Source organism: Rhipicephalus sanguineus, chromosome 6, assembly GCF_013339695.2.
Source record: "Rhipicephalus sanguineus isolate Rsan-2018 chromosome 6, BIME_Rsan_1.4, whole genome shotgun sequence".
In the NCBI taxonomy this organism is placed as follows: Eukaryota; Metazoa; Arthropoda; class Arachnida; order Ixodida; family Ixodidae; genus Rhipicephalus; species Rhipicephalus sanguineus.
Genome location: NC_051181.1, coordinates 32,157,781 through 32,181,641, shown reverse-complemented (window position 1 = coordinate 32,181,641; position 23,861 = coordinate 32,157,781). Strand labels below are relative to the sequence as shown.

The following is a 23,861-nucleotide window of genomic DNA, read 5'->3' as shown; positions in this document are numbered from 1 at the left end:
TTATCTCCGTGTGCCCATCGCGGGAATGAGACGGTCAGCTCGTTTCATCAGCGCTCGCGCGCTTTCACTCGAACATGGAGCATACGACGCGCGGGGTGATGGAATCGCAATTTGGTCTTGATAAGGAAGATCATGGCGAAGGCAAAAAATTTGCGTCTGAGTGTCTATATAAAAAAGCAATATAGCTGCGGGCTAAGATCGCATGAATGCACGGCAAAAGCCTGAATTATGGCACATCCGATTATGGTGGAAACGTTACTGTTTTCCGACATCGCGCGCCGAATTGAGCAAGTGGGACCAGCGCCTGTGTCGCGAATTTCGGTCGCCGCTATGGCTTGGCTCTGAAAAGTATTGTAATTCGGCTTTGTAGCAAACATCCATGCGGTATGGCTGGTAATTGCGAGCTGTAGCCCCAAAAAATATCGGTCGACTGCCTAAAACTTGTTTTAGCTGCCAGTGCCCTCATCGGAAAAAAAAAGAAAGAAAAAAGCTTTCACTTGCTGTGAATGGTCCCGTTTGTTACGCTAGCTCTCGCCTGGAAATTTATTCTATTCTTCAGGGAGTCCTAAATAGCATCTTTGAAGCTTGGGATCACAGCGAGTGAGCTCTCCGATAACAGCCATGAAGCGTTGTCTTTTTTCTCGCCGATCGGGATGGCTTGCCAGATACCAACCTTGTCGAAGACATCCGCTTCCTGAACGATTGCGATCGCTTGCAAGATAACTCAAGCTCATTACACCTAATGCTACCGCTTCTACAACTAATCATGCTTGTTACTTGACACACGGCGATAACAAAAACACCATATCGGGCGCTAACGCACAGCACGCGCGAGAAAGAATACAGAACTACGCCGCATAGTCACACCGCGTTTCCATGACAACAATTCGCAATACGATGTGTCGTGGTTCATGTGTTCCCGCATGCCACGCATTAGCCGGATTCTCTCCCACTTCACCACTCCGAAGGCGATGACAGCATTGATGTGCGCCACTTCCCCGCTGTTGTAGCGGCCGCTTAATTTGAAAAATGCGTGCACAAATTATCGAGCCAGCGCTACTGCGACTTTCTTTCCTTTTGAATAAAGTTACTGTGGATTTTCCCTGATGGGAGCACAATTTCCCTGAGTTTTCCCTGAGAATTTCCAGACTACCCAAAATCCCTGAGAATTCCCAGTTTTCCCGGTTTTCCCGGTCGGTAGACACCCTGTACACAGACGGGACTGGTCTAAAGCATTATTTTCGTGGGGGCACACCATGTGCTGAAACATCACCGTGGAACAAAAGGTCTACATTTCAGAATCAGCGTCCAGATTTTAGCCATTCTGGAGATTGGCACTGACTTGTTTCTCGAATCCCAACATCAAATGTCCTTCAGAAATGGGCCATATATGAGATATGAGAAAATGACTTCTTTTAAATGGCAACGTTAGTTCACGTTGGGTTGAAACTGTCCCCCCCCCCCCACCTCGTTCTATCTTTCTTCATTGCCTCAGCCCTTGCGGGATTAAATTTCGTGACTGCGGCCCACTAGCTTAGGTGAGTTTGAGACCCCTGTGCTAGAGTATGGTTGTTGCAAATTGATTTACACCATGTAATGTCTGATAAGAGCATACGCTACTGTGCAGGTATGAACAGGTGCTGCCCGTATAACATGTAAGACACGGCAATCACGCATGGTAACGCTAGTGCAGGCAGGCACACTAGAGGCATGTCGTATCCTTCGAGATGGTGCACCTGAATTTTCGAGGTGGTAATGCGTCATGTACTTTCGCTTTTAGATTATAAATAATGATGAAGTCGTGCTTTTTTTTTTTTTTGCGGTGCATTTGCGCAGCATTGTACTATGCTTACACATGCCTGCCACGTCAAAGCAAGCCATGTTCTCGCAATATCAGACAAGGCACGAATGGTCGACGAGGACCCAAAGAGAAAGCGGACAGGCTCGGCGAGGTAACTAGGCCTTGCAACGTGAGCATGCACAATTGTCAGGCATGTGCACTCCTGCCAACTCTCCTGATTTGCCTGGGAGACTCCTGAACATTGTGCAATCCTCCCGATTGTTCGAGCACAGCCGAGCACAGTCGTGGTGGGGTTGGGGAAAAGCATCCCAAACCCCACCACGAAAAAAATAACGACAAAGGGCAGCGGTTCTAAAATTTTCTGGCCTTCATCAATCGCGTGCAGAGTGCTCTTAAAGGGGCCCTGCAACACTTTTTCAGCATGGTCAGAAAACACTGCCGATCGGTACTCGAGGCTCCTGAGAACATGCAAGCCAAACATTATAGCGCAGCATGTGGCCTGGAATTTACAATAAATTCTCAAAGTCAGTTAGAAATAGTTCCTTCTTCTCGCAACAAATGATGCCATAAACCCAAATGACTGCACCATAAACCCAAAGCTCATGGCTATCGACTGATTTGAGCATTGTGAGCTGCATAGTGGCCACGGCTGCTGTAAGATGCCTCCTCATGCTCGCGTGCGCTCGTGATAACACTGGGAGTAAGTCGTGTGTTCGAAGAAAAAAAAGGAAGAGAAAGTGCTCAAGGTTATGATGCACACTGACGAACGGACTAGGGGTGTGCGAATATTCGAAAATTTCAAAAAACGAATCGAATAGTGTTCTATTCGATTCAGTACTCGAATCGAATAGGGTATAGTATTAGAAAAAACGAATACTTTTCAAATATTTTTTGAATAACAAGCACCAATGAATAGATTTCAAAGGAACGAAATGTTCCTTTCAGGTGTAAGGTTTCAAAGAGGCAAAGAGGCGTAACGTTTCTTGTTTTAATTGTAGAATTGCCAAGATACATGCAGCTCAAGGTTCCACAGGACTGTTGATACTAGGTTGATCACAGGTAAAGGTGTTTTTGCTTAAAACTGAAGTGTCACCGAAGCGACAGAGTCCTCAATCTACTATCTTCATCATGACATTCCTGATGATGTTGACTCATGAATATTGTTTAATATTTATAGATGAGTATTTATTTAAAATATGTTGGCAAAATGTCACCCACGTTGAATACTTTAGTCACTGCTGTATTTTCACCTCCAGTTACAAAATACTTGTAAGGCTCTAGTTGCTGCTGCTTACAAGCGTGCTTCAGTTTACGTAGTTATGGTATACAGTAGACTCTCAGTAAATGGAAATCTGTGAAACGGAACTGCTGCTTAAATGGAACAACTGCCTCCAATACGATTGGTTTCGTACATGAATAATGCAACCCTGTTCTTCTCTCAGTAAACGGAACTCCTGTTAAATGGAACATATTTTCTTGGTCCCTTCAGGTTCCATTTAACGAGAGTCTACTGTATTATTGCTATCGGTTAAAAGTAATCGTAGTGTTCCTTTGCTAAAGCTTGCGAATATTTCTTTAAAATATAATGTTGTGGAATTCTCGGGCTGTTTCTAAAATGATTACATGACCATCCTAGGGCTGCTTTGAAAATTATTGCCTTAGTATTCGGAAACTATTCGAATAGTATTTGATTCATATTCGTATTATATTCGGTGTCATCGCTTTTCGATTCGTAGTTGATTCGGTTCTAAAATTCACTATTTGCATGCCCCTAGAACGGACACATCTTCTTGGCCCCTTGTTGCTGACGTGTCGATTTAAGAACAAAGGCTGCCGATCTCCAGTCTGTCAACGATCAGCTATGCCTAGCCGCAGCGACAAAAAATCGAAGTGCAGCGTGCTTGGTCTTGCATTTTGGGGCGCCGACATGAGAAATTGCTAGCCGCTGCCACCGCTGCTCCGAGCGGTCGCCGCACGGTGAGCTTGGCCAGGGGTACGATGCCGAATCGTAAATTGCCCATCCGTGGTTCCGACGAGCCAGCAGGCGATGTGATTCGTTGCTTGCGACGGAGCACATTGTGGCTTCTTCGCTTTCACGTGTCCCCTAGCGTGATGTTCTTGCCCGCGAAGTTCGGATTCATCTGGTACGTGGGCGCTGTAAGCGAAGTTAGGCCTAGCCCCGACATTGAGCAGAAAGCTCGGCTGCGATATGCGTGGCCGCGGTGCCCGATCTTTCGCTTGATTGTGAGTACAGAGTTGTCCGTGGATAGTCTTCGTCACGAGGTCCGAAGTGCTGATGAGCGGAACCTCTAACCGCGGGTCGAGTCAACGCTATTACAGTCGGTCCGAGACGCGCGTCTGCAATGTCCGTGATGAGTGCGGCACGATATCATAATCTGACGAATGAGCTTCCGCTTGAAGCGGCCAAAGTAAAGCATAATTATATCCTAAATGATCGTCGACCCATGAACACAGAACGCGTGACTAAGTGGCGTGATTTTCGACAGCCGTGACCTCGCAACGCACAAGCAGCAGACGACGATCTACAGGAGCGAGCATCGTTCCAATTACGAGACGTGCTGCAGCAACATGGCAGAAGCAGCCAATCGGAGGCCTCGAAACAAACGTCGAACCTTTGCTTTTTGTAGGCTTCTTTTCTAAATGGAGGAGCTAGCTGAAGCGGGGAATTTGAATACGGAGAAATGCTCTTTTCGACGAGCCCAGAATGGTGCCGTCCGGTTGCGCCGTTGCGGAGCTATAATATTTTGAAAAACGCAGTTGTTTTTGCGATTTCTGCATTAATTTTCGGCACCTCGCCAGGCGCAACAAATTTTTTACAGCACTTCTATGTAGTTTTCAGTGAAGATATTTTGGAATCAAGTAGAAAAAGAGCTACAGAAACTGAAATTGTGACTTTCAGAATTTTTTTTTGTTATTTTCCGCGACAGAAAAGCCGTGTCCCCCATTAAGAATGAATCCGTTCTTTGACCGCATTTGTGACTTAATTCTCTCCGGCTATAACAGACCCATTCAGCGTTTACATAAAAGTCTGTTGTAACAGTACTTGGATTTTACATACTCCCTTTACAACAGACCAAAATGCTCTTCACTATAAAGGTCTGTTGTAATGAGGTTATACTGTAGTAGCACACTAATTTAATAATAACAAGGTGAACACTCATAAGTTAGTGTTCACCTTGTTCCTTAGGTCAGGTTGTCAATTTGTCGATTTGCACTCAGTGGCTGTCGTTCTTATGGTCCACAAGTAGTGGGACACAGCAATGTACAGAAGACCCATAACCCGCCCTTCCAACGGCCATGGCACGTGCCACCCGAAAATCTTCAAGCATGCATTGAAAATGTGAAGGCAGCCCACTACTCACCGGCTTGAAGTAAGACTCTGAGGCGATGTCAGCCTTGTTGAGGGTCTTCAGCAGGAACATAGGCCACGAGGAGGCATTCATGCGAAAGCCCAGCGGTGGCTGCAGCATGCCGCCGATCCGCTCGCAGTGCCCTATGGGCTTCACCTCCTGCGTGACCGTACTGTACATGAAGACCCACATTTGACGTCTTTTCCTCTGCGTTTACAGATACTCTGCAGACACCCTAGAAAAACTTGTTCCTGGGATAGTTGGTGTCTGTGCTTGGTGAACATGTTGTCCCTTGTTTCGTGTTGAAACATGAAAGAAGGTAAGTAAAGAGACAGATGGCACTCCTCTTTCTCTGCCCCGCCATTTTCTTTTTCCTCCTTCAGAACTTTGCACCAGAAAGAATATGTTCAGAAATTATTAAGAAACTTTTGAAAAATGGTTTATTGTACTTTTAATTCCAGCAAACTGGAGATGGATGGAGGCATTTCGTGTCAACCGCTGCACCTTGTCGCAGCGTCATAAAGCACAGATGTTGCCATGCAGCCTTGACCGGACACCCCCACTTTCCAACATGCCATTCAAATTCATTTCGGAGCTGCACACGCGAGCTTAAGGGGGGACACTGCGCCTGAAAACTTTTTTAAATTCTTTACAAATTAAAATGAAACTCGCTGAGTTTATGTATATTTGTGGGCTGATTTCAAATATGCATTTTTTTCCTAGTACAATAGGTACTTTTTAAATTCCAGGTGCCATTTGCGGGCCATAGTTTGCCTAAACTGAGAGAGTTGCAAAGTAATTAAAGCACATTAGAATGACCTGGAAGGAGTACAGAGTGCAAGAAAACAAGAATGGATGTTCTAAATCCATTTGAACAAAAGTTATGGGATGTTGAACATTCCAAATGAGTCTACGCCAAGCTGGGATTTCAGCCACAAATATACAACATACCACGACTTTTGTTCAGATGGGCTTAGAACATCCATTCTTGTTTTCTTACATTCTGCACTCATTGCAGGTCATTCTGATGTGCTTAATTACTTTGCAACTATCTCAGTTTAGGCAAACTGGGGCTCCCAAAAAGCAGATGAAATGTTTCGCATTTTAAAAAACTACATGTGTTACTAGAAAAATAATTGCATATTTGAAATTTGCACACAAATGTACATAAACTCAGCAAGTTTCACTCTAATCGATAAAGAATTTAAAAGAAAAAATTTCAGGACCCCCTTAACCTTCTCGTAGGGCAGTACGAGCGAAACTTTCCACCCCAAGGAAAGCAATGGTCTGCTTCCCACTATACAGAGCATGGGATACGTGCTTTGCAAATGAATGCTTCAACTTTATATGCGTGTGATGAACAAAGGTGCAACAAGCCATACACAATGAGTGGCAAAGTGCTAGATCACCCTCACAGGCACTGTTCACACATTCTTGGAACTCACTTCAGAGTCGACCAGGCGCCAGAAGTCGTTCTTGTTGTCGCCCCCGTCCAGGCGCAGGCGCAGCCGAGGACCCTGGATGCCAACCACTGTTGCGATGCACGTGGAGGTGACATTGCGAGGATCCTGGGCCTCCAGCTTCATGCCCGCACGAAACTCGTTCTTGGGAGGCACAGGGTTCTGCAGTCAAGACAGCGCTCAACAATGAGGCTCAAAAGCCACATGTACTCTGTTGGGGACGTAAGCTTGGCATTTTGTTGCCACCAAAGCGTGGCCACCATGGCAGGACCGAAGCTGCAACCTTTAGCTACGCATTCACTGCTTGCCCTTGTGGCAAAACTCTGACTTTTTTTTTTTCATCAGCCAGCAACCGATGGTCCACCCATTGAAATGTTGCCACTGAATTTCAGGCCGGTGCGTAGGTCCAAGCACAATCACTCCTCAGTCACAACATCTTCCACCATCATAGAAAAAGTAAGGTGTGCAGACACATCAACAAGAGAAGAAAAACAAACACAAATGCAAATGCTTGTGCTGTCTGTTTCCCTGCTGACGTGTTTATGTCTGCAGGCCTTATTCTTTCTCTACTGAATTCCTAGCAACTAGCTCAACTTTCTCTTGTAATCTTCCACCACGTGTGTGAAATTGTGCACAAACTGCACAGAGCCGAAAGTTAACAATTAATTGCCACAAACGCTGTAGAAGAAACGATCACCACCAATGCAATCACAGATGGTGACCATGCAGTTCTGAAAGCATGCGATCAATGCTCACAGTGAATCAAAATGAAACTATTGTTTGCTGCAACCCCTGCAATGAAACCATGGTCACTACTGAAATCAAGGTTTCGACGGATGCCCATCTGGTCGGGAAGAATCATTGAATAAAAAGTAGAGCTGTGCGAATAGCAAAATTTTGGGTGCGAAGCGAATTCGAATAATAAAGATTGAGTGCAAATCGAATCCAATAATTTCGAATAATTTTCGAATATTTCTCAAACATTTTTCGAATAGTTCGAAATGAAATTACAGAAAAAGTTGCAGAGAATCCCTAAGTATGTTCTTGTGAGATAGCAAACATGAAAGTGTTTCTTTTCGCTAGGTTGATGAAGCGCTGGTGGGGCCATATTTCATAGTTGTCTTTCTTATCAAGAGTGAGGCAATGTAGAGGCCGAATTGTATTTATGTACAGTAGACTCTCATTAAACGGAACCTGAAGGGACCAGGAAATTATGTTCCATTTGACAGGAGTTCCATTTACTGAGAGGTGAACAGGGGTGCAGAATACAAGTACGAAACCAATCATATTGGAGGCAGCTGTTCCATTTAAGCAGCAGTTCCGTTTAACAGATTTCCATTTACTGAGAGTTTACTGTACATGATTTGGTGCAACCAAAGTGTTGCCGACAACACTTTACACGTGATAGGCAGAGATGCCATTTCCTCAGCCTCTCCTCCTCTTTCAACTTCTGTGGAAGCCCAACTGATGTGGCGGACAAGGGTGTGCTCCCTTCAAGTCCGGAGTCCCAAATCTGCCTCGTAGACGTCAATATATGTAAGAACATCTGAAATTTTGGATGCTAAAAAGCTTCGGCGTCCAATTTTTCGGACTTCCTGCCCAAATTTCAGGTCCAAAACAGCATTAATTGAGCCCCCAACTCTGCCACATCTTTCATCTCCATATTGGAGCCAGCGTTTTCTTGAGTTGATACATTTGCGACCGTAGCGGAGCTTGAAAGGCAGCTTTGCCGCAATACGGGGGTGTGATGAGGTGAAGCATACTGAAAATCTAGGGACCACTTCCAAACGGACGTTGACAGTCTCTTGGTTAAGTTCGACCGTAACGGACCTTGAAAGGCAGCTTTGCCGCAATACGGGGGTGTGAGAAGGTGAAGCATATTGAAAATCTAGGGACCACTTCCAATCAGACGTTGACTGTCTCTTGCCCAAGTTCGACCGCAACGGAGCTTGAAAGGCAGCTTTGCCGCAATACGGGTGTGTGATGAGGTGAAGCATATTGAAAATCTTGGGACCACTTCCAATCGGACTTTGTCTCTTGGCTAAGTTCGACCGTAACGGGGCTTGAAAGGCAGCTTTGCCGCAATACGAGAGTGTATTGAGGTGAAGCATATTAAAAATCTGAAGGGGTCACTTTCAACCGGATGTTGACTGCATTTGTCTTTGGGAAGTTCGAATAGTTCGAATAGTAAAATTTCAGTGCGAATCGAATCGAATAGCAAACACTATTCGAAGAATATTCGAAATTTCGAATATTCGCACATCCCTAATAAAAAGACGAAGACGCCGACCAGAAGAGAATAAAAAAACCCGCAATTGCCCGAAGGGGAGTATGAGGAAGTGCGAAGCACGGGGTGATGCTATGAGGGGGCGCGCGCGACTAAACTGCAGAGCCGAGCGAAGGAGACGGCAGCGAGAGAGCACGCGCCAGCCGACCCACGGAGGTCTGGCCGTTTTTAAGTGCAAAGCACTTTTACTGATGATGATGATCTGTCTTCCGAACTCGTTCCAAAGAACCCGCAACGCGTTCAACTCGTTGGCGGCGTTGCGCACGCCCGAGATGGGGCTCAGGTTGTTGTCGAACCACAGTCGATCGCACACCGCGCAGCTATATCCGAAGCTGCGGTCCAGGAAGTCTCGCTTGAAGCGCGCGTCCGGCCGATCGAATTCGAGGGCCCGCGCCCGCTCACGCATCGCGCGTCCCCGCGCCAGATCGGCTTCGGGGTGCTCGGCCAATGCCACCTAGAAAAGAGGGCGCTGGCTCGGCTCGCTTCGCACGCTTTCGTTCGGCGTCTCACCGCCGGCCTTCATCACCACAGGCAATGTGCCGGGCGCGCGCAGCCACGGAGCGGAGGGCGGAGCGCGCGCAGTCACGTGGGGCGTGACGTCGCTGCGCCGTTGCTACAGACGCTCCTCTCCGCTCCACGCGCCGTTGCTATGGGACGGCGGATTCAGGGTCGCTTATAAAGTGCATTCGCACTTAAAATGTGAAAAGCATTGTGAACAAGGCTCCCGTTCTGGGCGCCGAAACGTCTCTACATTTTTATTCCCTTGTGGCCGGCGTCTTTGTCTTTTTATTGAATGGTCACTACTGTTGTGATTATGGATCACAACTATGCAGGCGCGAATGAACAAACAACACAGTCATGCACATTGGTAAATGCAAGAATGAAGGCTATAAAGACACAAATAGAGGCATTCCTGTAAGGTTCCTGGAGATGACTGCAACAGTGCAGACTCTGCTGCTCTGTTTCAGCTGGCTACTAGAGCCATTCTTGCATTTTACATCGTAAATCTGTACAGCTCTCTATTAGGCACGCTTGGAGAGTTGTATGAATTAAGTGGCGTGTTACCAAACACTTCCCAGATAATGAGTTTGAAGTCAGTAAGTAATGCATATGCTTGTCAAGAGCTAAAGACAATTGTCCAATTCCAGTAATCAACACCGGTCAAACTAACGAGGTTTTACTGTACAAGATGTTTGCCACAAGTGCACTGTTTACAGTGTCCACTGATACAGCCCAACTTTACTCAACAATGCAGTAGTAGCCAAAGCTACCTGCTTTAGAAACCAGGGTTACTATACGTTTCTATCAAAGCCTTCTATGGGCACACTTGCCTGCTTGAAACATGTGGACGGCGCTGGTTGAGAGTTGGTCTCCTTCAGGTACTCGTCCCAGTCAAAGTAGCCTGCAAGTCACAACCCTCAATTTGTCATTTTCTGGATACATACATCAGGTCAATAAACAAGTGGCAAAAACATTTCCGTCTTATCAATTCTTTTAAGGGACTTGGAGAAATACTGCGCACAAGTAACTTTTTCAGAAAACCATTTGCTTTTTTCAACATCGCAGCATGGTTTCTTGAAAAAAAAGATAACAGAGCTGATTTGCTTTTCAGGAAACCGTGCCATACTAACATAAAAGGAACTGATGGGCCCTGCACAGCACATAAAAGAAATACATAGGCTCATCATGTCTGCCAGAACAAAAACAGACATAATCAAAAAAGGAAAAACACGAATCTCAAAAGAAACCAACTGAATCATTTTAGGTATTTATGTCTGACAAAAGCACCTGGCTGTCTTCACTACACCACACTTATCTCCAAGCTTAACGACGTGTTGCAGTTTTTAGCCCGTCGCGATAATCTGGTGCCTATGGTGCTCGACTGCTGACCTGGTTGCGGGATCGAGTCCTGGCCGTGGCGGCCACATTTTGGATGGAGGCGAAAATGCTAGAGGCCCGTGTACTTAGATTTAGGTGCACATTAAAGAACCCCAGGTGGCTGAAATTTCCGGAGCCCTCCACTATGGCATCTCAATCATATCATGGTTTTATGACATTAAACCCCCACAATTATCATTATGTTGCAGTTTTTAAGTGCAATGCACTTATAGACTCAAGGTGAACAGCGTCCATCCGAGGTCACACAGTTCAGTCTTCCCACTTGTATTAAGGGACATGGAGAAATACTGTGCACAAGCAACTTTTTCAGAAAAACATTTGCTTTCTTCAACATCACCAAGCTTCACTGCTAGGCCGAGAGAGGGTGCCACCATCCAACCATCGGAAAGTTTCCCGAGGGTTTTGCCGTTAGTGGTGCAACCACGCAGCACCCAAAAGGAAGGTGCCGGCTGGCGGAGGGTCTTTCACGCCATGCACGCTGCTGATGGGCTCACTGAGAACAACAGCGCTCACTCGCATGAGAGCAGCAGTGCTAATGAAGAGCGGATCCCACCTTCAGGGCTAAGCGAGCAATATAAACACAAGAGAAAGACAGGGATAGGGCGTGCTTTGCACTTGCCCAGCATTCACTTAAGGCGTATTCACACAGGGGACTAATCCTCGGGGGAGCAGCGGGGATTTCAGATCACGTGACATCGTCATGGATTAGTGAGTGGGCGCGACCCCGCTGCGCCTCCTCCTCGGAGACTGGGACCTTTTTCCCAACAGGACAAATGATCCCCCCGCGGTGGGGGAGAAAACAGATTTTTCGGGCAGGTGTGTAGTGCAGTTGCTCCTACTGCAGCAACCCTTTTGCAATTGTTTTGTGGGTGTGTTGGCCGCAGCTGCGATGGCCAAACTTAGCAAATACACTCAAACCTCATTATAAGTCACATCTGCCACGAAAATTTATATCCGAAAATTCGTTATAAACGTTTATTTGTAACACTGTATCTATGACAAAACTATTCTTCATTTACTTCGTTATAACCGATAATTCGTTATATCCGTGTTCTTTATATCGAGGTTTGAGTGTGTGCCACTTTATTTTTGGTCGTCCGAGAACATGCGACCGAGGCCTGCTGAACTTGAATGCTGTGTGAGAGGAGATATGCAGATGGCAGAGCACTACCAGCGCTACAACAAGGTCATTCCCCGCCAAGCGTCCCAGCCATTTAGCTACCGTCTCAAATGTTTTCGAAAAAGATCGTGCCGATTTCTTGCACTGAAAACCGCGAATTGCTGGAATATTTCAGTGAGAAAAAAATTTTTGGTCACGTGGGAGCCTTCTGAATTTCACAGTATGCCGTCAGAGTGTGGTTTGTCAGAAAAATTATTCTGAGAGTATCGTTGATTGCTTCAATACGAAATTTGGTTTAGATACTAAGCAAGAGCATTTGTTTGAGTTGTTCAAAGCAAAATAGTATTACTGCAATTTTTCGGCCATATGCGCCTTCAAAAAATTTGCCAAAATGTTCTGTTTGTATTTTTTGCCTTGTAATATAGCACTATATATGAATATCTGAGTAATGAATACTTACTCTAAAGAAGGTATATCTTGTGTTAAAAAATATTTTCGGACCACTGATGTTTCCACATTTTTACGAGAAAAAATCAGAAGTTTGAAAAAATAATCATTTTCATCCCCACTGAGATGCAATTTACGCCTTGTGGTGCTCCAATTAAAAATTAACTTTATACCTCAATCAAAAGCAAATGAATAGTTGTTCTTACATGGCAAGTTTTATAATTACAATTTCTGCTTTAATGAACAGAATAATTTTTGAAGTTCTCCATTGACAGATACGGGGAACTTTAGTGAGGAAGCTGCCGTACGACCAAATGGGAAGATAGTAGACGAAATGAGTGTTCAGTGAGTAACTGCTGTAGAACAAATCTTGCACATCAGTAGGCTCAAAGCCAGCTACAGTGCTTCAGACCCTTGCTTTTAACTGCACCGGGATGGCACTTTTACTGCCTGGGTTAGTTCTATGCATCTGTACCATTGAAGGTGAACAGGCAAATCAGGTGAAGAAGACAATGATTTGAAGCTGTCGTGTGCTACCGCCTTATGGCAAAGTGCCTGAGCATCCGCTCATAAATAGACTTATGTACTTTCTCACGTTTAACCTGCACCCTCAAAAAAACCCCCGCACCTCCCCGAAGGGGATCGTGAGGAAATGTGAATGCATTTTGGTGCACCCGATGAGTGTGCGATTAATTAATGAAGAGAGACGAAGAGTGTGCACGTAGAGGCGTAACGCTCGAGCTGCATTGTGTTACACTTCGTCCTAGTGGTATCGCTGCCGCGAGAGATTCGACTTCACCGACTTCCATCGCTATCAAGACACCAAAGCGCGCGCTCCCTGCATGATATATATGGTCCGAGCGCGGAGAGGAGGAGCGCCCGAGCTCTCTCCGCCGAGCGAGCTCCGCGATGCGAGCGCCCTCACTGGGTACACTCCTCCTCTCCCTTACCCTCCGATGCTCTGCGATGCGAGCGCCATCACATGCCCGCGCGCTCCTCCTCACCCTTACCCTGCGCCGCTCACCACCTGCTCCGGTTGCTAGGCGCGGCGCAGCTGTTGCTAGGGGCGAGGAGGAGCGCGCGCGAAGAGATCTGTGCGCACGCCGGCCAGGGACGCAGGACAACCCCCGAGTAAGAAATGCATTCGCATATAAAACAATTCACGAGAAGTTTTCTAAAAACAATCCCCAAGTATTGCAACGAAGCTAGCTTCCTTGCATAGCTGTGAGGCACTGCCGTGAAGCCACCTTTGCAGACCAGAATTTGCGTTTTTTGTCTTGACTTTAGGTCCAAATATAAAATAAATTTTTGTGCAGGTTACATGCGAGAAAATGCATACATACAGCCTCTTGTATGTTGTCCTTCCATATAACAATATTGTAAACGAAACTGCAATTAGAGTGTCAGCACTGAGAGTCATGAAGTGAAATAAAGATCCCTTACAATGGATGTGAAACTTTTATTTCTAGTAAGGTATAGGTAAGGGTGACAGATGGAGCCTAAGTATCTTTTTCCCTTGAAAATTCAGAAAGCTCAGAGCTGCCATTTGTATATAAACACAGTATAAGTGTCACAAACTGGCATTCTCTGGCACACCAAAAGGACCTACCCTTAAATTGTCCGTGCTTTCATAGTGCGTTTCGGGGGTGGGGGTGGGGAATACGTCAGCCCTTGGAATCTGCCTGGCGATGGCCTCCCCATTAACGAGACCAGTGACAATAAGTTACAGTTGAAACCCGCAATAACGAAATCGGCGGGGAAAGCACAAAATTTCGCTCTTGCGGGAATTTCGTTGGCGCGAGAATGCGGCAGAAAAGACACGTAATTTACAAAAAAAAAACACATTTCATTTCCAAAAGTCAGTAAGTTTGTTTTGCCGGGCCTTACCACGCAACAATTTCATGCCTCTCAATGGGGAATCTCGTTTGCCACGGCACAAAGTTCGCCCCATGCACTGGTCAGTGACGGCGGCACTGCGCTGTCACCAGCCCCGTCATCAAGTACGCCTACAGGCGAACCTTTTCCGGCTCCGCTGGATCAGCGCAGAATCGTGGACAGCGAGCTGCACGCAACACCGAATTCTTCGCCGATGTCCATTTTTTCCCTGCCTTTTCCACCTCACTGATGATTGCAGCCTTATCTTCCAGCGTGATGAACTTCCGCTTTTTCGTTGGAGGCGGCATCTTCGCAGGCAGCGAAATCGGACGAAGCAATCGCAACACATAGTTCATGTTGCACCAAGCGACCAAGAAAACGCTCCACAAATGGCTCCACACACGCGACCATGTGCGCCCAAAGCCGACAAAGCTAAGCACAGAGTCAAGCCAACCAACGAAACTCCATGAGGAATGTGGATTTGGCTACGTAGTCCGCGATAACGCGCAGGTGTTTCGGCAAGTCATCATCATCATCATTGTCGCCAGCTTTCTTTTTGTAAACAATGATAGCGGCTGCTTCTCAAGTGCGCTGTAGCGATAGTTTTGCACAATTTAAGTGTAGCATGAATGCATTTCAGCAGTTTTTGAATGTAGTTAATGTTGCGAGAGTAGATTATTTGCGCACTGGTGCTTCAAAAATTTCGTTAATGAGGGACTGCAGTATGAATATCTTTCGTAGTCTCAAGTTACGAAATGCATTGACTCCTATGGGCGTTCGCCGGTGCTCCGAAAATATTTCGTTGCGGTGAGAATTTCGTTCCCTCGGGATTTCGTTATCGTGGGTTTCGACTGTACCAATGAAACGGACTCTACTTCTTTCTGTAATACTTCTCAGGTGAATAAATGCTCCTTCTAGAGAAGCAGTTGAAGACATGTCCTATAACTACAGTGGACACTGTGTGGCCACAGGTCGGCAGCGTAAGCGAGCACTCACATTCACACTCAGGTCTACTACAAAAAAAGCTCAAGAAAAAGATTGGTTGCGTATCTGCGTGCTTCGCTGCAAATGTCGTTGAAAGACGATAGTCTTCTGCCGGCAGTACTACATGAGTCCTCCTCTATGTTGAATCTCCGCATCTGGCTCATAGCGTCGCATTTTCAGTGCAGCCTAAGAAACACTAGGGTCTTTAAAATTACGTATCTATGTATTCTCTAGTAAAGGAACACACCACCTAATACTTACATATTGCTTTTGTGCCTCAGATATGCGTAATATTTGCTTTTTGATAGACAATGTTCACAAGTATGAACGCGCCGCTACCAGTTCAAGATGGCTAGGCGTTCAGCAAGTGCTTAAACTTTGGCCGGGTGGCTGAATCGTGTGACAGACAGACAGATCAAAATTTCTGCGTTCAAGTATCCCAAGAAAGACTATCGTCTTTAAAAGTCATGAACCATGCAGCGTGCAATGGAAGTGAAAATGTTAGGCCTAACATTAAGCGACAGGAAGGCAGAAGAACTGAGCAGAGAACAAGCATGGGTGGCCATTATTCTACCTGACTGATGGTCAGTCAAAGCAACACAGTGGACACCAAGGGATGGGAAATACAGCTGAGGACAGCTGAGAGATAGGTGCAGTGATGATGTTTGCAAGCATAAAAACACATTGGCTTGCACAAGAAAGGGCAAATTGTAGAACATTTGGAGAGGAGCTAGTCCTGCGCTGGATATAGAGCAGGCTGAGAATGATGAGGATGAGGATGAGACAGAAGCTGAATAAAGGGCACGCAATTTGTGTGCATCTGAGCCACTGTACCGGTCACGAGGGTGGCTTGAGCGGAGTTGAAACAAAACCACACAAATTTCCCTTAAGGACACCCATGTGACACTTACCAGAGCTTTCGTATTGGTATTGAATCTGGCTGCCCCCATGAGGCTTGAGCTTGCTGGACCGGTCTGCAGTGGCCATGGTTGTGGGGTCTCTCAAGCGGTACTTGTCTAGGCACTCGGTGCTGCAGAACTCGCGTAGCTGCCCATGGTCGTCTAGGTGCACTGATGCGCCACGGATTACGATCTCACAAAGGGCACATGCCACCTGCAATGAGGTTTGCAACAAGCCTCTCTGTAGTCCGCACATACAATCCCATTCTCCTCCCCCTCCTTCTTTAGCTTCACCCTTGCTCCTCACAGTCATGTACCAACTAGCCCAACATCGCACACAGCTGGACAATGCTCAAGTGTGCATTATTCATGCACAACACACAACTAGCCCAACATCGCGCACTGCTGTACAATGCTCAAGTGTGCATTGTTAATGCACAACACACGTCCCAAGTAAAAACAACTTTCACGTACCTTGAGGTAGACACGTTTGAATTCGTGCAAGCAATTCTCGGAGCAGAACTCCTTGCGTGCGTGGCCAACGGTTATGGCGTGCCTCAAGTCCTTGCGGTTGTCCTCGCACCAGGCGCAGCACGGCTTCAGGTGGCCGAGACGACTCCTGGACATCTCCTGCTCCTGAGGACATTCAACAATAAGCACTTTCGCAAGAATTCCATGTCATTTCCTCAAGTTGCAGTGTTTCTACAAAACGCTTTCACCGCTACATCTTATACAAGAGTGCAACTTTTATACGCATCAAATGATGCATGCACCATGATTAATACGAGTCTCTTTAAGTTTTTACTTATTATACAGCAAGAAATACGAGGCCACAATTGACCTTCAATACCAGTGAGCATGCTGCCAACGACTATTTCCTCAAGTGTTGATAATGAGTAGGCACGTACAGAGATGAACGAGATAAAGCCTGCACTCAATGCATGAACATAATTTTCGCTCACTTAGAAGTTATCTCTTTCAGAAGTTGCAGAGCCCTGTCATTCATCTTTTTGAAGGCACCTGCACATCCCTGAAATAGAGGTACGGATGCTGCAGTAACAGCGCAATGGTCGGGGTGGGCACCAGGCATGATCAGGCTGAACCGATGCTTTTTATTACGACAGAATTCATAGCACTGTGTAGTACAGGTGCCTGCGGATGGGGCTGCTTGGACAGTGAGGGTACCGCAGCAACCCGAGCATAAGAGGGTATGGGCAGCTGGTGATGAAAATGCATACACATCATCAAAGCAAGTTTTTCACACACAATATTGCATACACCACCATCAGGAGACATTTGGGTGCCAAGCGAATACAATGAAGCTTGTGCATGCAGTTTCTTGTGATTGACAGAGCAAATCAAAGCATTCGGGTCACTGTCGTTAGTTGTCCTAGGATTAGACGAGTTAGGCTTCAAGTGGATGAGATGAAGCTCATGAAGGCACTAGCACATGGTGATGATTTTCAGTCAGAGCAGTGGGATTTTCCACAACAAGAGCACTGAACATAACAGTCCCGTAGACGTCCTCAGCCGTTGAGCTGTCAACACTGTGGTTGAGGACGAGGATGTCTTCTAAGAAATGTGCAACACGCCAATGTACTGGGAATGTTGAACAAACTTCTTCACCAGGCTTTGCTCCCCAAAATCTTGAGAAGCGGACATCTACAGACAGGTGAGGGGGGGCACCACCACATGTCCTATAGAGACAATAGGTAGAGAGGCCTGAAATTTCGGATGCTGAAAGTCCTTGGCATCCAATTTTTTGGACTTTCCACACTTTCTGCTCCAAGTGCATGTCTGAAACGGGATTAAATGATGCCACAACCAATGGCACATTGTCTATCAGCCTTGAGCCAGTGCTGAGAGTGTGCTGATTTTTAAAAAGGTTTTAAACTGCGCGATGAAGACGGGACGACAACAGGAACACACACGCACACACATCTGCACTTGTGTGTGCGTATGTGTTCCTGTTGTCATCCAGTCTTCATCGCGCACTTTAAAACCTTTTTGAAACCATGAACTGACTAGCCCAACAACGTGCCTGTGCTAATTTGTTTGCAGATGTAGTGGTTCCCGAAAGTCGGTTTCGCTGCAATGTAATGGTGCTATGCATTGAAGCATACCAAGACTCAGAAGGGGCCACTTTCACTGGACACAAGTGCGCATACGTTAAAGGAGTGGAGACACCAAATTTTGAGGCCATAAAAAGCCTGCTGTAGGCTGCCTCTGTATGCAAGGGCACTCAGCGCAAAGTGTAGGACACAGCAAACGTTTTGAACATATTTTATATTGCTTAAAAAGTGTGCCTAAATGCTTGTTCTTGCTTTCGATACCCACTGCCAGCGCGACTGACACCGACATCACTGTGTGTAGGAAGTGTAACGAAAGTTTTAGTGATGTCAGACCACATTAACATTAGAGTGACGTGCAATGAGTGGTGACCCACAGCTCTGCTGCACCAGGCAAGCCTAGAGAGCATCAGCTGTATACCCACATTCTCTTGTTTTTCTCAACGACCGCCCTTTAATGGCGGCAGAATCACTGCTGGTCACCGTGGGGCGAACCTTTTTTTTTCACTTTCTATGGGAAGATAAAAGGGATGCCAAAAATCGGCTGAGGTTGTTGTCAATGACATGAATGTGTAACTTGTCAAAGATGGCGAGCATTGCTATATGTGTGCTGAGGGACAGAAATACTATCAGGTGCAAGGTTAAGAGCATAATAATCAAACTTACGGAAAGAAAGGTTTGCAGTGTGACATTACATAGAAAATAATTAAATCAGACAATTCAATCACAAAATGCTGATGTCATGTGAGTACACAGAATGAGTTGAATAGTACAACTTTAAACCATTCGGCGGATCTGAAACTTGAGGTGGGTCCCATATGGGAAATGCATACACTAGTTTCAATCTGACAGGTGTGTTATAAAATAATAATTTCACATGTGGCATTGCGTGATGAAAGTGTAACCGCTTTAGGTAATCCAGGGTTCATGTAATGTATGAAATAACGTTAGTAACATGCCTTTGCCAAGACAGGTTGTTACAAATGTGACACCAAGATATATGAAAGACAAGGCTATTTCAGAGGGAATATAAAGAGACTGTGAAGGGGAAAACAGGGGAATATGTTGGTTAACTAAAGGACACCACTTTATTGCATTTAACTGCCACCAGCTCTTATACTATTATTCCTTCACATGAATGAGATACGTATGGACGGCAAGTCTTTACGGATGGGGCATTGTATTATGCAGTAGTCGGTGAGTATGCAATGCTGCAGCAAAAAAGGAGCAGTAAGTGGTTTATGTAAATGAGTAAGAGAAGATAGCTAAGAATGGCATAAAATTAAGCTAATTGGTAGGGATGACTGCGGAATAAGAAAAGGGCGTTCAAACACATACAGAAAAGGCATTTGTGTCATCTGGTTCTATTCTCTCATGTCTTGCGTTTTCACTGCTTTATATCATTTCCCGATCAGAGTCACAACTGAGCCTTGGGGAACACCTTAACAAGGAGAGATCGAAGCCTGGTTATTTATGACTAGGAGTTGCCTCTTGAAAGTTCTTTGATCCAGTTCAGTATGTTATAGTGTGTGTATCATAGTGACAGCTTAGGCATTAAACGTAAGTGGGGTACCTCGTCGAACGCTTTTGCAAAGTCCACGAAGACGGCATCTGTTTGTAGGTTACAGTCAACGTTACAATGGATGCCATGCACGAAGACGGCCCGACGAGTTTTGCAGGGCAGACGTGTGCGAAAACCATGCTGTGTCGGATAGAAAAAATTGAATAAGACATTCTGCACTAGACAGGGAACACCGCAAATGGTGTAGTCTGATAATGCTGCCATTTTTAAGCAAACATTACAAGAACTAGCAGAGAAGCACCAATTGCTGAGACAACTCAAAGTGAGAGACTACTGCATGGGTCACGAGAAAACTTACAGACACTTTAGCGAACGTTAAGGAGAGCACAGGCAAAAGCCTACTGCTCTCATGAGATGCTCATTAAATTACTTTGACATTTCCAGTCGACTGCACTGTTACTTACTATTACATGCTTTCTTTCGGTCCCCAAGACAGAACTAGTTCTACATGCTGAGACCTGTTTGCCAAGGTAATAAATCTCATTTCATTCACTTTTAATTCACTTAACATCTACAGCAAAACCCCGTTAATTCAAGCTCACAAGGACTGTGAAAAATCTTTAATTTAAGTGGGTTTTCAAATTAACAAAACATGCAAAAAGCGGGATGAAAGAAACCTTGAATTACTGAAAGCAATCAGAGGTGGTTGTCTGCAACACCTGCTAGTTTACGGATCCAAGGGTTTATGTTTTCTAGCAATACCCGGTCCCAATTTCACCGCAAGGCAATGCCACGTAAAAATGCTGGTTGTTCATAGTTGAAGCACCTTAGCTTCATCGCTGCCAGTGCAAAAAAAAAAAAAAAACGGTCTCATGGTCAGCTGAAGTGCGTGCCTGCAGAAAAGAAGACGTGCTTCGCTGCAAGACAACAGTGGCGCGCGAGCAGCATGTCACCTCGCAGAGCCAGTGCGTCATGATACAACCATTTGCCCATTCTTTCTTGGAAAATAAAGAAATTAATAATGGCCAGTCTGACGAAATTTGTGATGTGTGCTGGCTGGAAAACATGATCAGTGAAGTTTTCGAACTGAGTTTTCGAAGTAGGCGTTGCAGGCAAGAACTCTGCCAGCAGTGCAAGTGCACAAATTGCCGGAGCAACCGCCAATTGGAGGTTCGCATACTGTGCGAATTCTGTCAGATCGTCCTTTATTACTTTCTTTATTTTCCCAGAAAGGATAGGTGAATCATGACGCGCTGACGTTGCAGGAAACATGCGACATGCTTCCAGCGTGTCACTGCTGTGTTGCGGTGAAACATGTCTTCTTTTCCGCAGGAGCAAATTTCAGCGGGCCACAAGACCGCCATTTTTTACTTTTGCGCAGGCAGCGGCGAGGTTAGGGTGCTTCACCAGTCACTGATTAGTGTCACTAAATTGAATTGCCTTGTGGCTTTTTAGGCTGTCGTTTCCGCAGATTTACAGTGAAATCAGCACCGGGAATTGGCACATGGGACTTAAAGTTATCGAATTAATCTGGCTTATCGAATTAACCTGGCTGGTGCTGACTGCCACTTCAAATTATCCACTCAAATTTACATTGCGAAATATGGTACTGCAGAAATTCTTTGAATTAAGTGGGATTTCAAAATACTAACCGAGTTTCGAATCACTGAGGTTTTACAGTAATTCACTTGCACACCCTTTTGCTCACATTTTATTCCCTTTGAATTATCTTTTAGTCACATGTGATTAACCTTTGATTCGGTTCAGCCCCCATCATTTTCCATTTAGTTCTCCTTATGCACTGGTTACATTAGGTTCTCCTCCCCCCATATATTTCTGCACTTCACCTGGTGTTGCACTACCCCTGTGATTGGCCCACCTGACTTTCGGTACAGTTTTTGTTCAGGCTGGCCAACATCAGGTTCTCTTACTCATGAACTGGCTTTCGCCTTCATAATCAGGAAGTTGGTAACGCAGGAAGCTCTTCCATGGAGTGGCTTTTAGCTTACTAGAATTAACTTGGGAGAAGCTTTTTGTACCAAATGCCACAGACAGTTTAGTTAGTTCAAATTGATAAGTTCCAAGCGTATAAGTTTTATATACTTGAGTCAAAATGAGCCACACAATTTAAAGGGACATAAAGGAGAAGCACCTAAGTCGGTTTATACTGATAAACTATTCTTTGAAATTTCTACTGCTGGTAATTTCATCATCACAGTTAAGTACTAACGAAAAGAATGAAAGTCATCGTTTTGTTTTTGAATGTCATGCCAGAGCCTCAGAATGTGAATGTCAGTGTGACATGATGGATTTCAATCGTTTTTCTTTTGTTCCTCATATTTTGGTTACATCACGTCAATAAAATTTCCTGATACTTGTTACATTAAGTTTTTGTCTCCCTCAGGACACAAGGCATTTAATTTTCACCTTTGAAGAGATATGCAAGCCCTAGCACATGCCCTCAGAATCTACATCACAGCAAGTCGGCACGGTAACCTCAAGGCATCGTCACAGCTTGCATTTTCTTTTAGCCCATCTTCTCACTTACTTAATGGCTTCTGAGAGCAAGAGTGGTGCATTTGACATTGTGGAAGGGCAATTTACTAATATGAGAAAAATCGTTTTTCTCCTTATTTTCCCTTTAAAACCATCTCAGTTATTTTTGTCAGATGCTGCACCTTGATGACAAAAGAAATGAGGAAATGAGCAGAATTCCTTGATCTTTGGGTTCACAAACAGTGGGAACATATATGGAAGCGATGGCTGCGTCAATATTCAGTGCCGCTTCACAGCATTCATTCCAGAAAAGTGCAAAACAGCCACGATGTTGAACAAGGCAATGCAGTGAAAAGTACAACACTCCTAGAATGTTTAGGGAAGCTGGGGCAATCAGCGAGTGTATTCTGTCTAGAGATCACGTTTTTCATTGCACATCAGGTGAGACTTGAAATTGTCCAATGACTGCAAATTTGCCACGTCTTTTTTCCGTTGGGGGGTTATAAGCATTTGTTACTACAGATATAAATGCTATAAAAATATGCAGTGTTGGCTTCTGGAACATTCTACAAGCTGGATGCAACTGAACAGCTCTCCGAGGAGCGAACTAGTTTTCGTCCCCACTTTCACCACACAGAGCCCCAGTTTCCACAAATGTGCCACTCTTGAAAATAAAAAATTCGGCTGAAAGTTAACACACTGCACTTGTTCTGTCATGTCCGTGTAGTTTAAGTGCAATGACCTGGAGCAAACCTGTCACTTAACAGCGTGGCAGGCAGATGCTTATGCTACATCAAATTCAATTATAAATGCAGGAGCACTACATGACTCATTGCTGTGACCATACTGTCATCAGCTCCAGCCTTGAAGTCAAGTCCACTTGTCGAAACGTCGGCTCGAGCACCCACCCCCCGTTAAGGATTTTTTCATCCCTTACTGTCATCAGAAATCGTGGCACAAGAATGGCACACATGTTTAGCCATCTTCGCTGACTAAAAAAAAGGTGGCCACGGTGAGGATTGAAACCTCTGCCCCACTGTCACAGCTACCGCTCCATTGACGAGTGCACTAACCACTACGGCCACCATTGCCTTAGACCTCATTTGCAACACGGTGACAGCGATGAACGGTTATGCGTGCGGTTGGGCTATGCTGGGTGGGAGATTAATCAGATGGCACAGTGATAGCTGCAGCCCATTGCATTCACTCTGCAGATGCTCATTTTGCCTTTCGCGTTGCAGGGGATGCAAAAAGCTTCAGGTACCACATTAAGCACAAATTAAAGCCCCACGCATTACAGAGCCGCTCAGGTGCCAACATAGTTGCTCTTTTCAATCCGTAAGCATGAGTCAAGTTTCTGCAGTGATCTTTTGCACCAGTGATTTATAAGTGCATTGTTCAAACTTTCATGAGAGTGTGTGGGTTGTTCTTTCACTTGCAAAGCTATTCGTGCCTTTAAAACTGTAATTCCATCAAAAATGTTTAGGGGCATAACAAAAAAGACTGGTGGGCTAGTTAGTATTGCATGTGCTGACGTTTAGTGCAAAGAAACAACGCAAAACGACACACGACTGCTTCAGCAAAAGAAGTCCGGGCACAACCAACCTGTTTTCTTTTTCAGTAACCGTCAC

At 45.3% G+C, this 23,861-nt stretch overlaps 1 protein-coding gene across 1 annotated transcript in view; it reads right to left on the bottom strand.

The window, feature by feature from the left end:
* The window catches only part of LOC119395678 (polycomb protein SCMH1), a 79,294-nt gene that overhangs the window by 54,735 nt on the left and 698 nt on the right, over positions 1–23,861 (bottom strand). Inside the window, exons 2-7 of the mRNA XM_037662672.2 lie at positions 23,836–23,861; positions 16,618–16,779; positions 16,156–16,357; positions 10,251–10,321; positions 6,618–6,794; positions 5,185–5,331 (exon numbers count right to left, since the gene is read on the bottom strand). The exon at positions 23,836–23,861 is cut by the window's right edge and continues 42 nt beyond it. Coding sequence (XP_037518600.1) covers positions 5,185–5,331; positions 6,618–6,794; positions 10,251–10,321; positions 16,156–16,357; positions 16,618–16,770 — 750 coding nt within the window. The 5' untranslated portion in view covers positions 16,771–16,779; positions 23,836–23,861. The remainder of the gene's footprint in view (positions 1–5,184; positions 5,332–6,617; positions 6,795–10,250; positions 10,322–16,155; positions 16,358–16,617; positions 16,780–23,835) is intronic.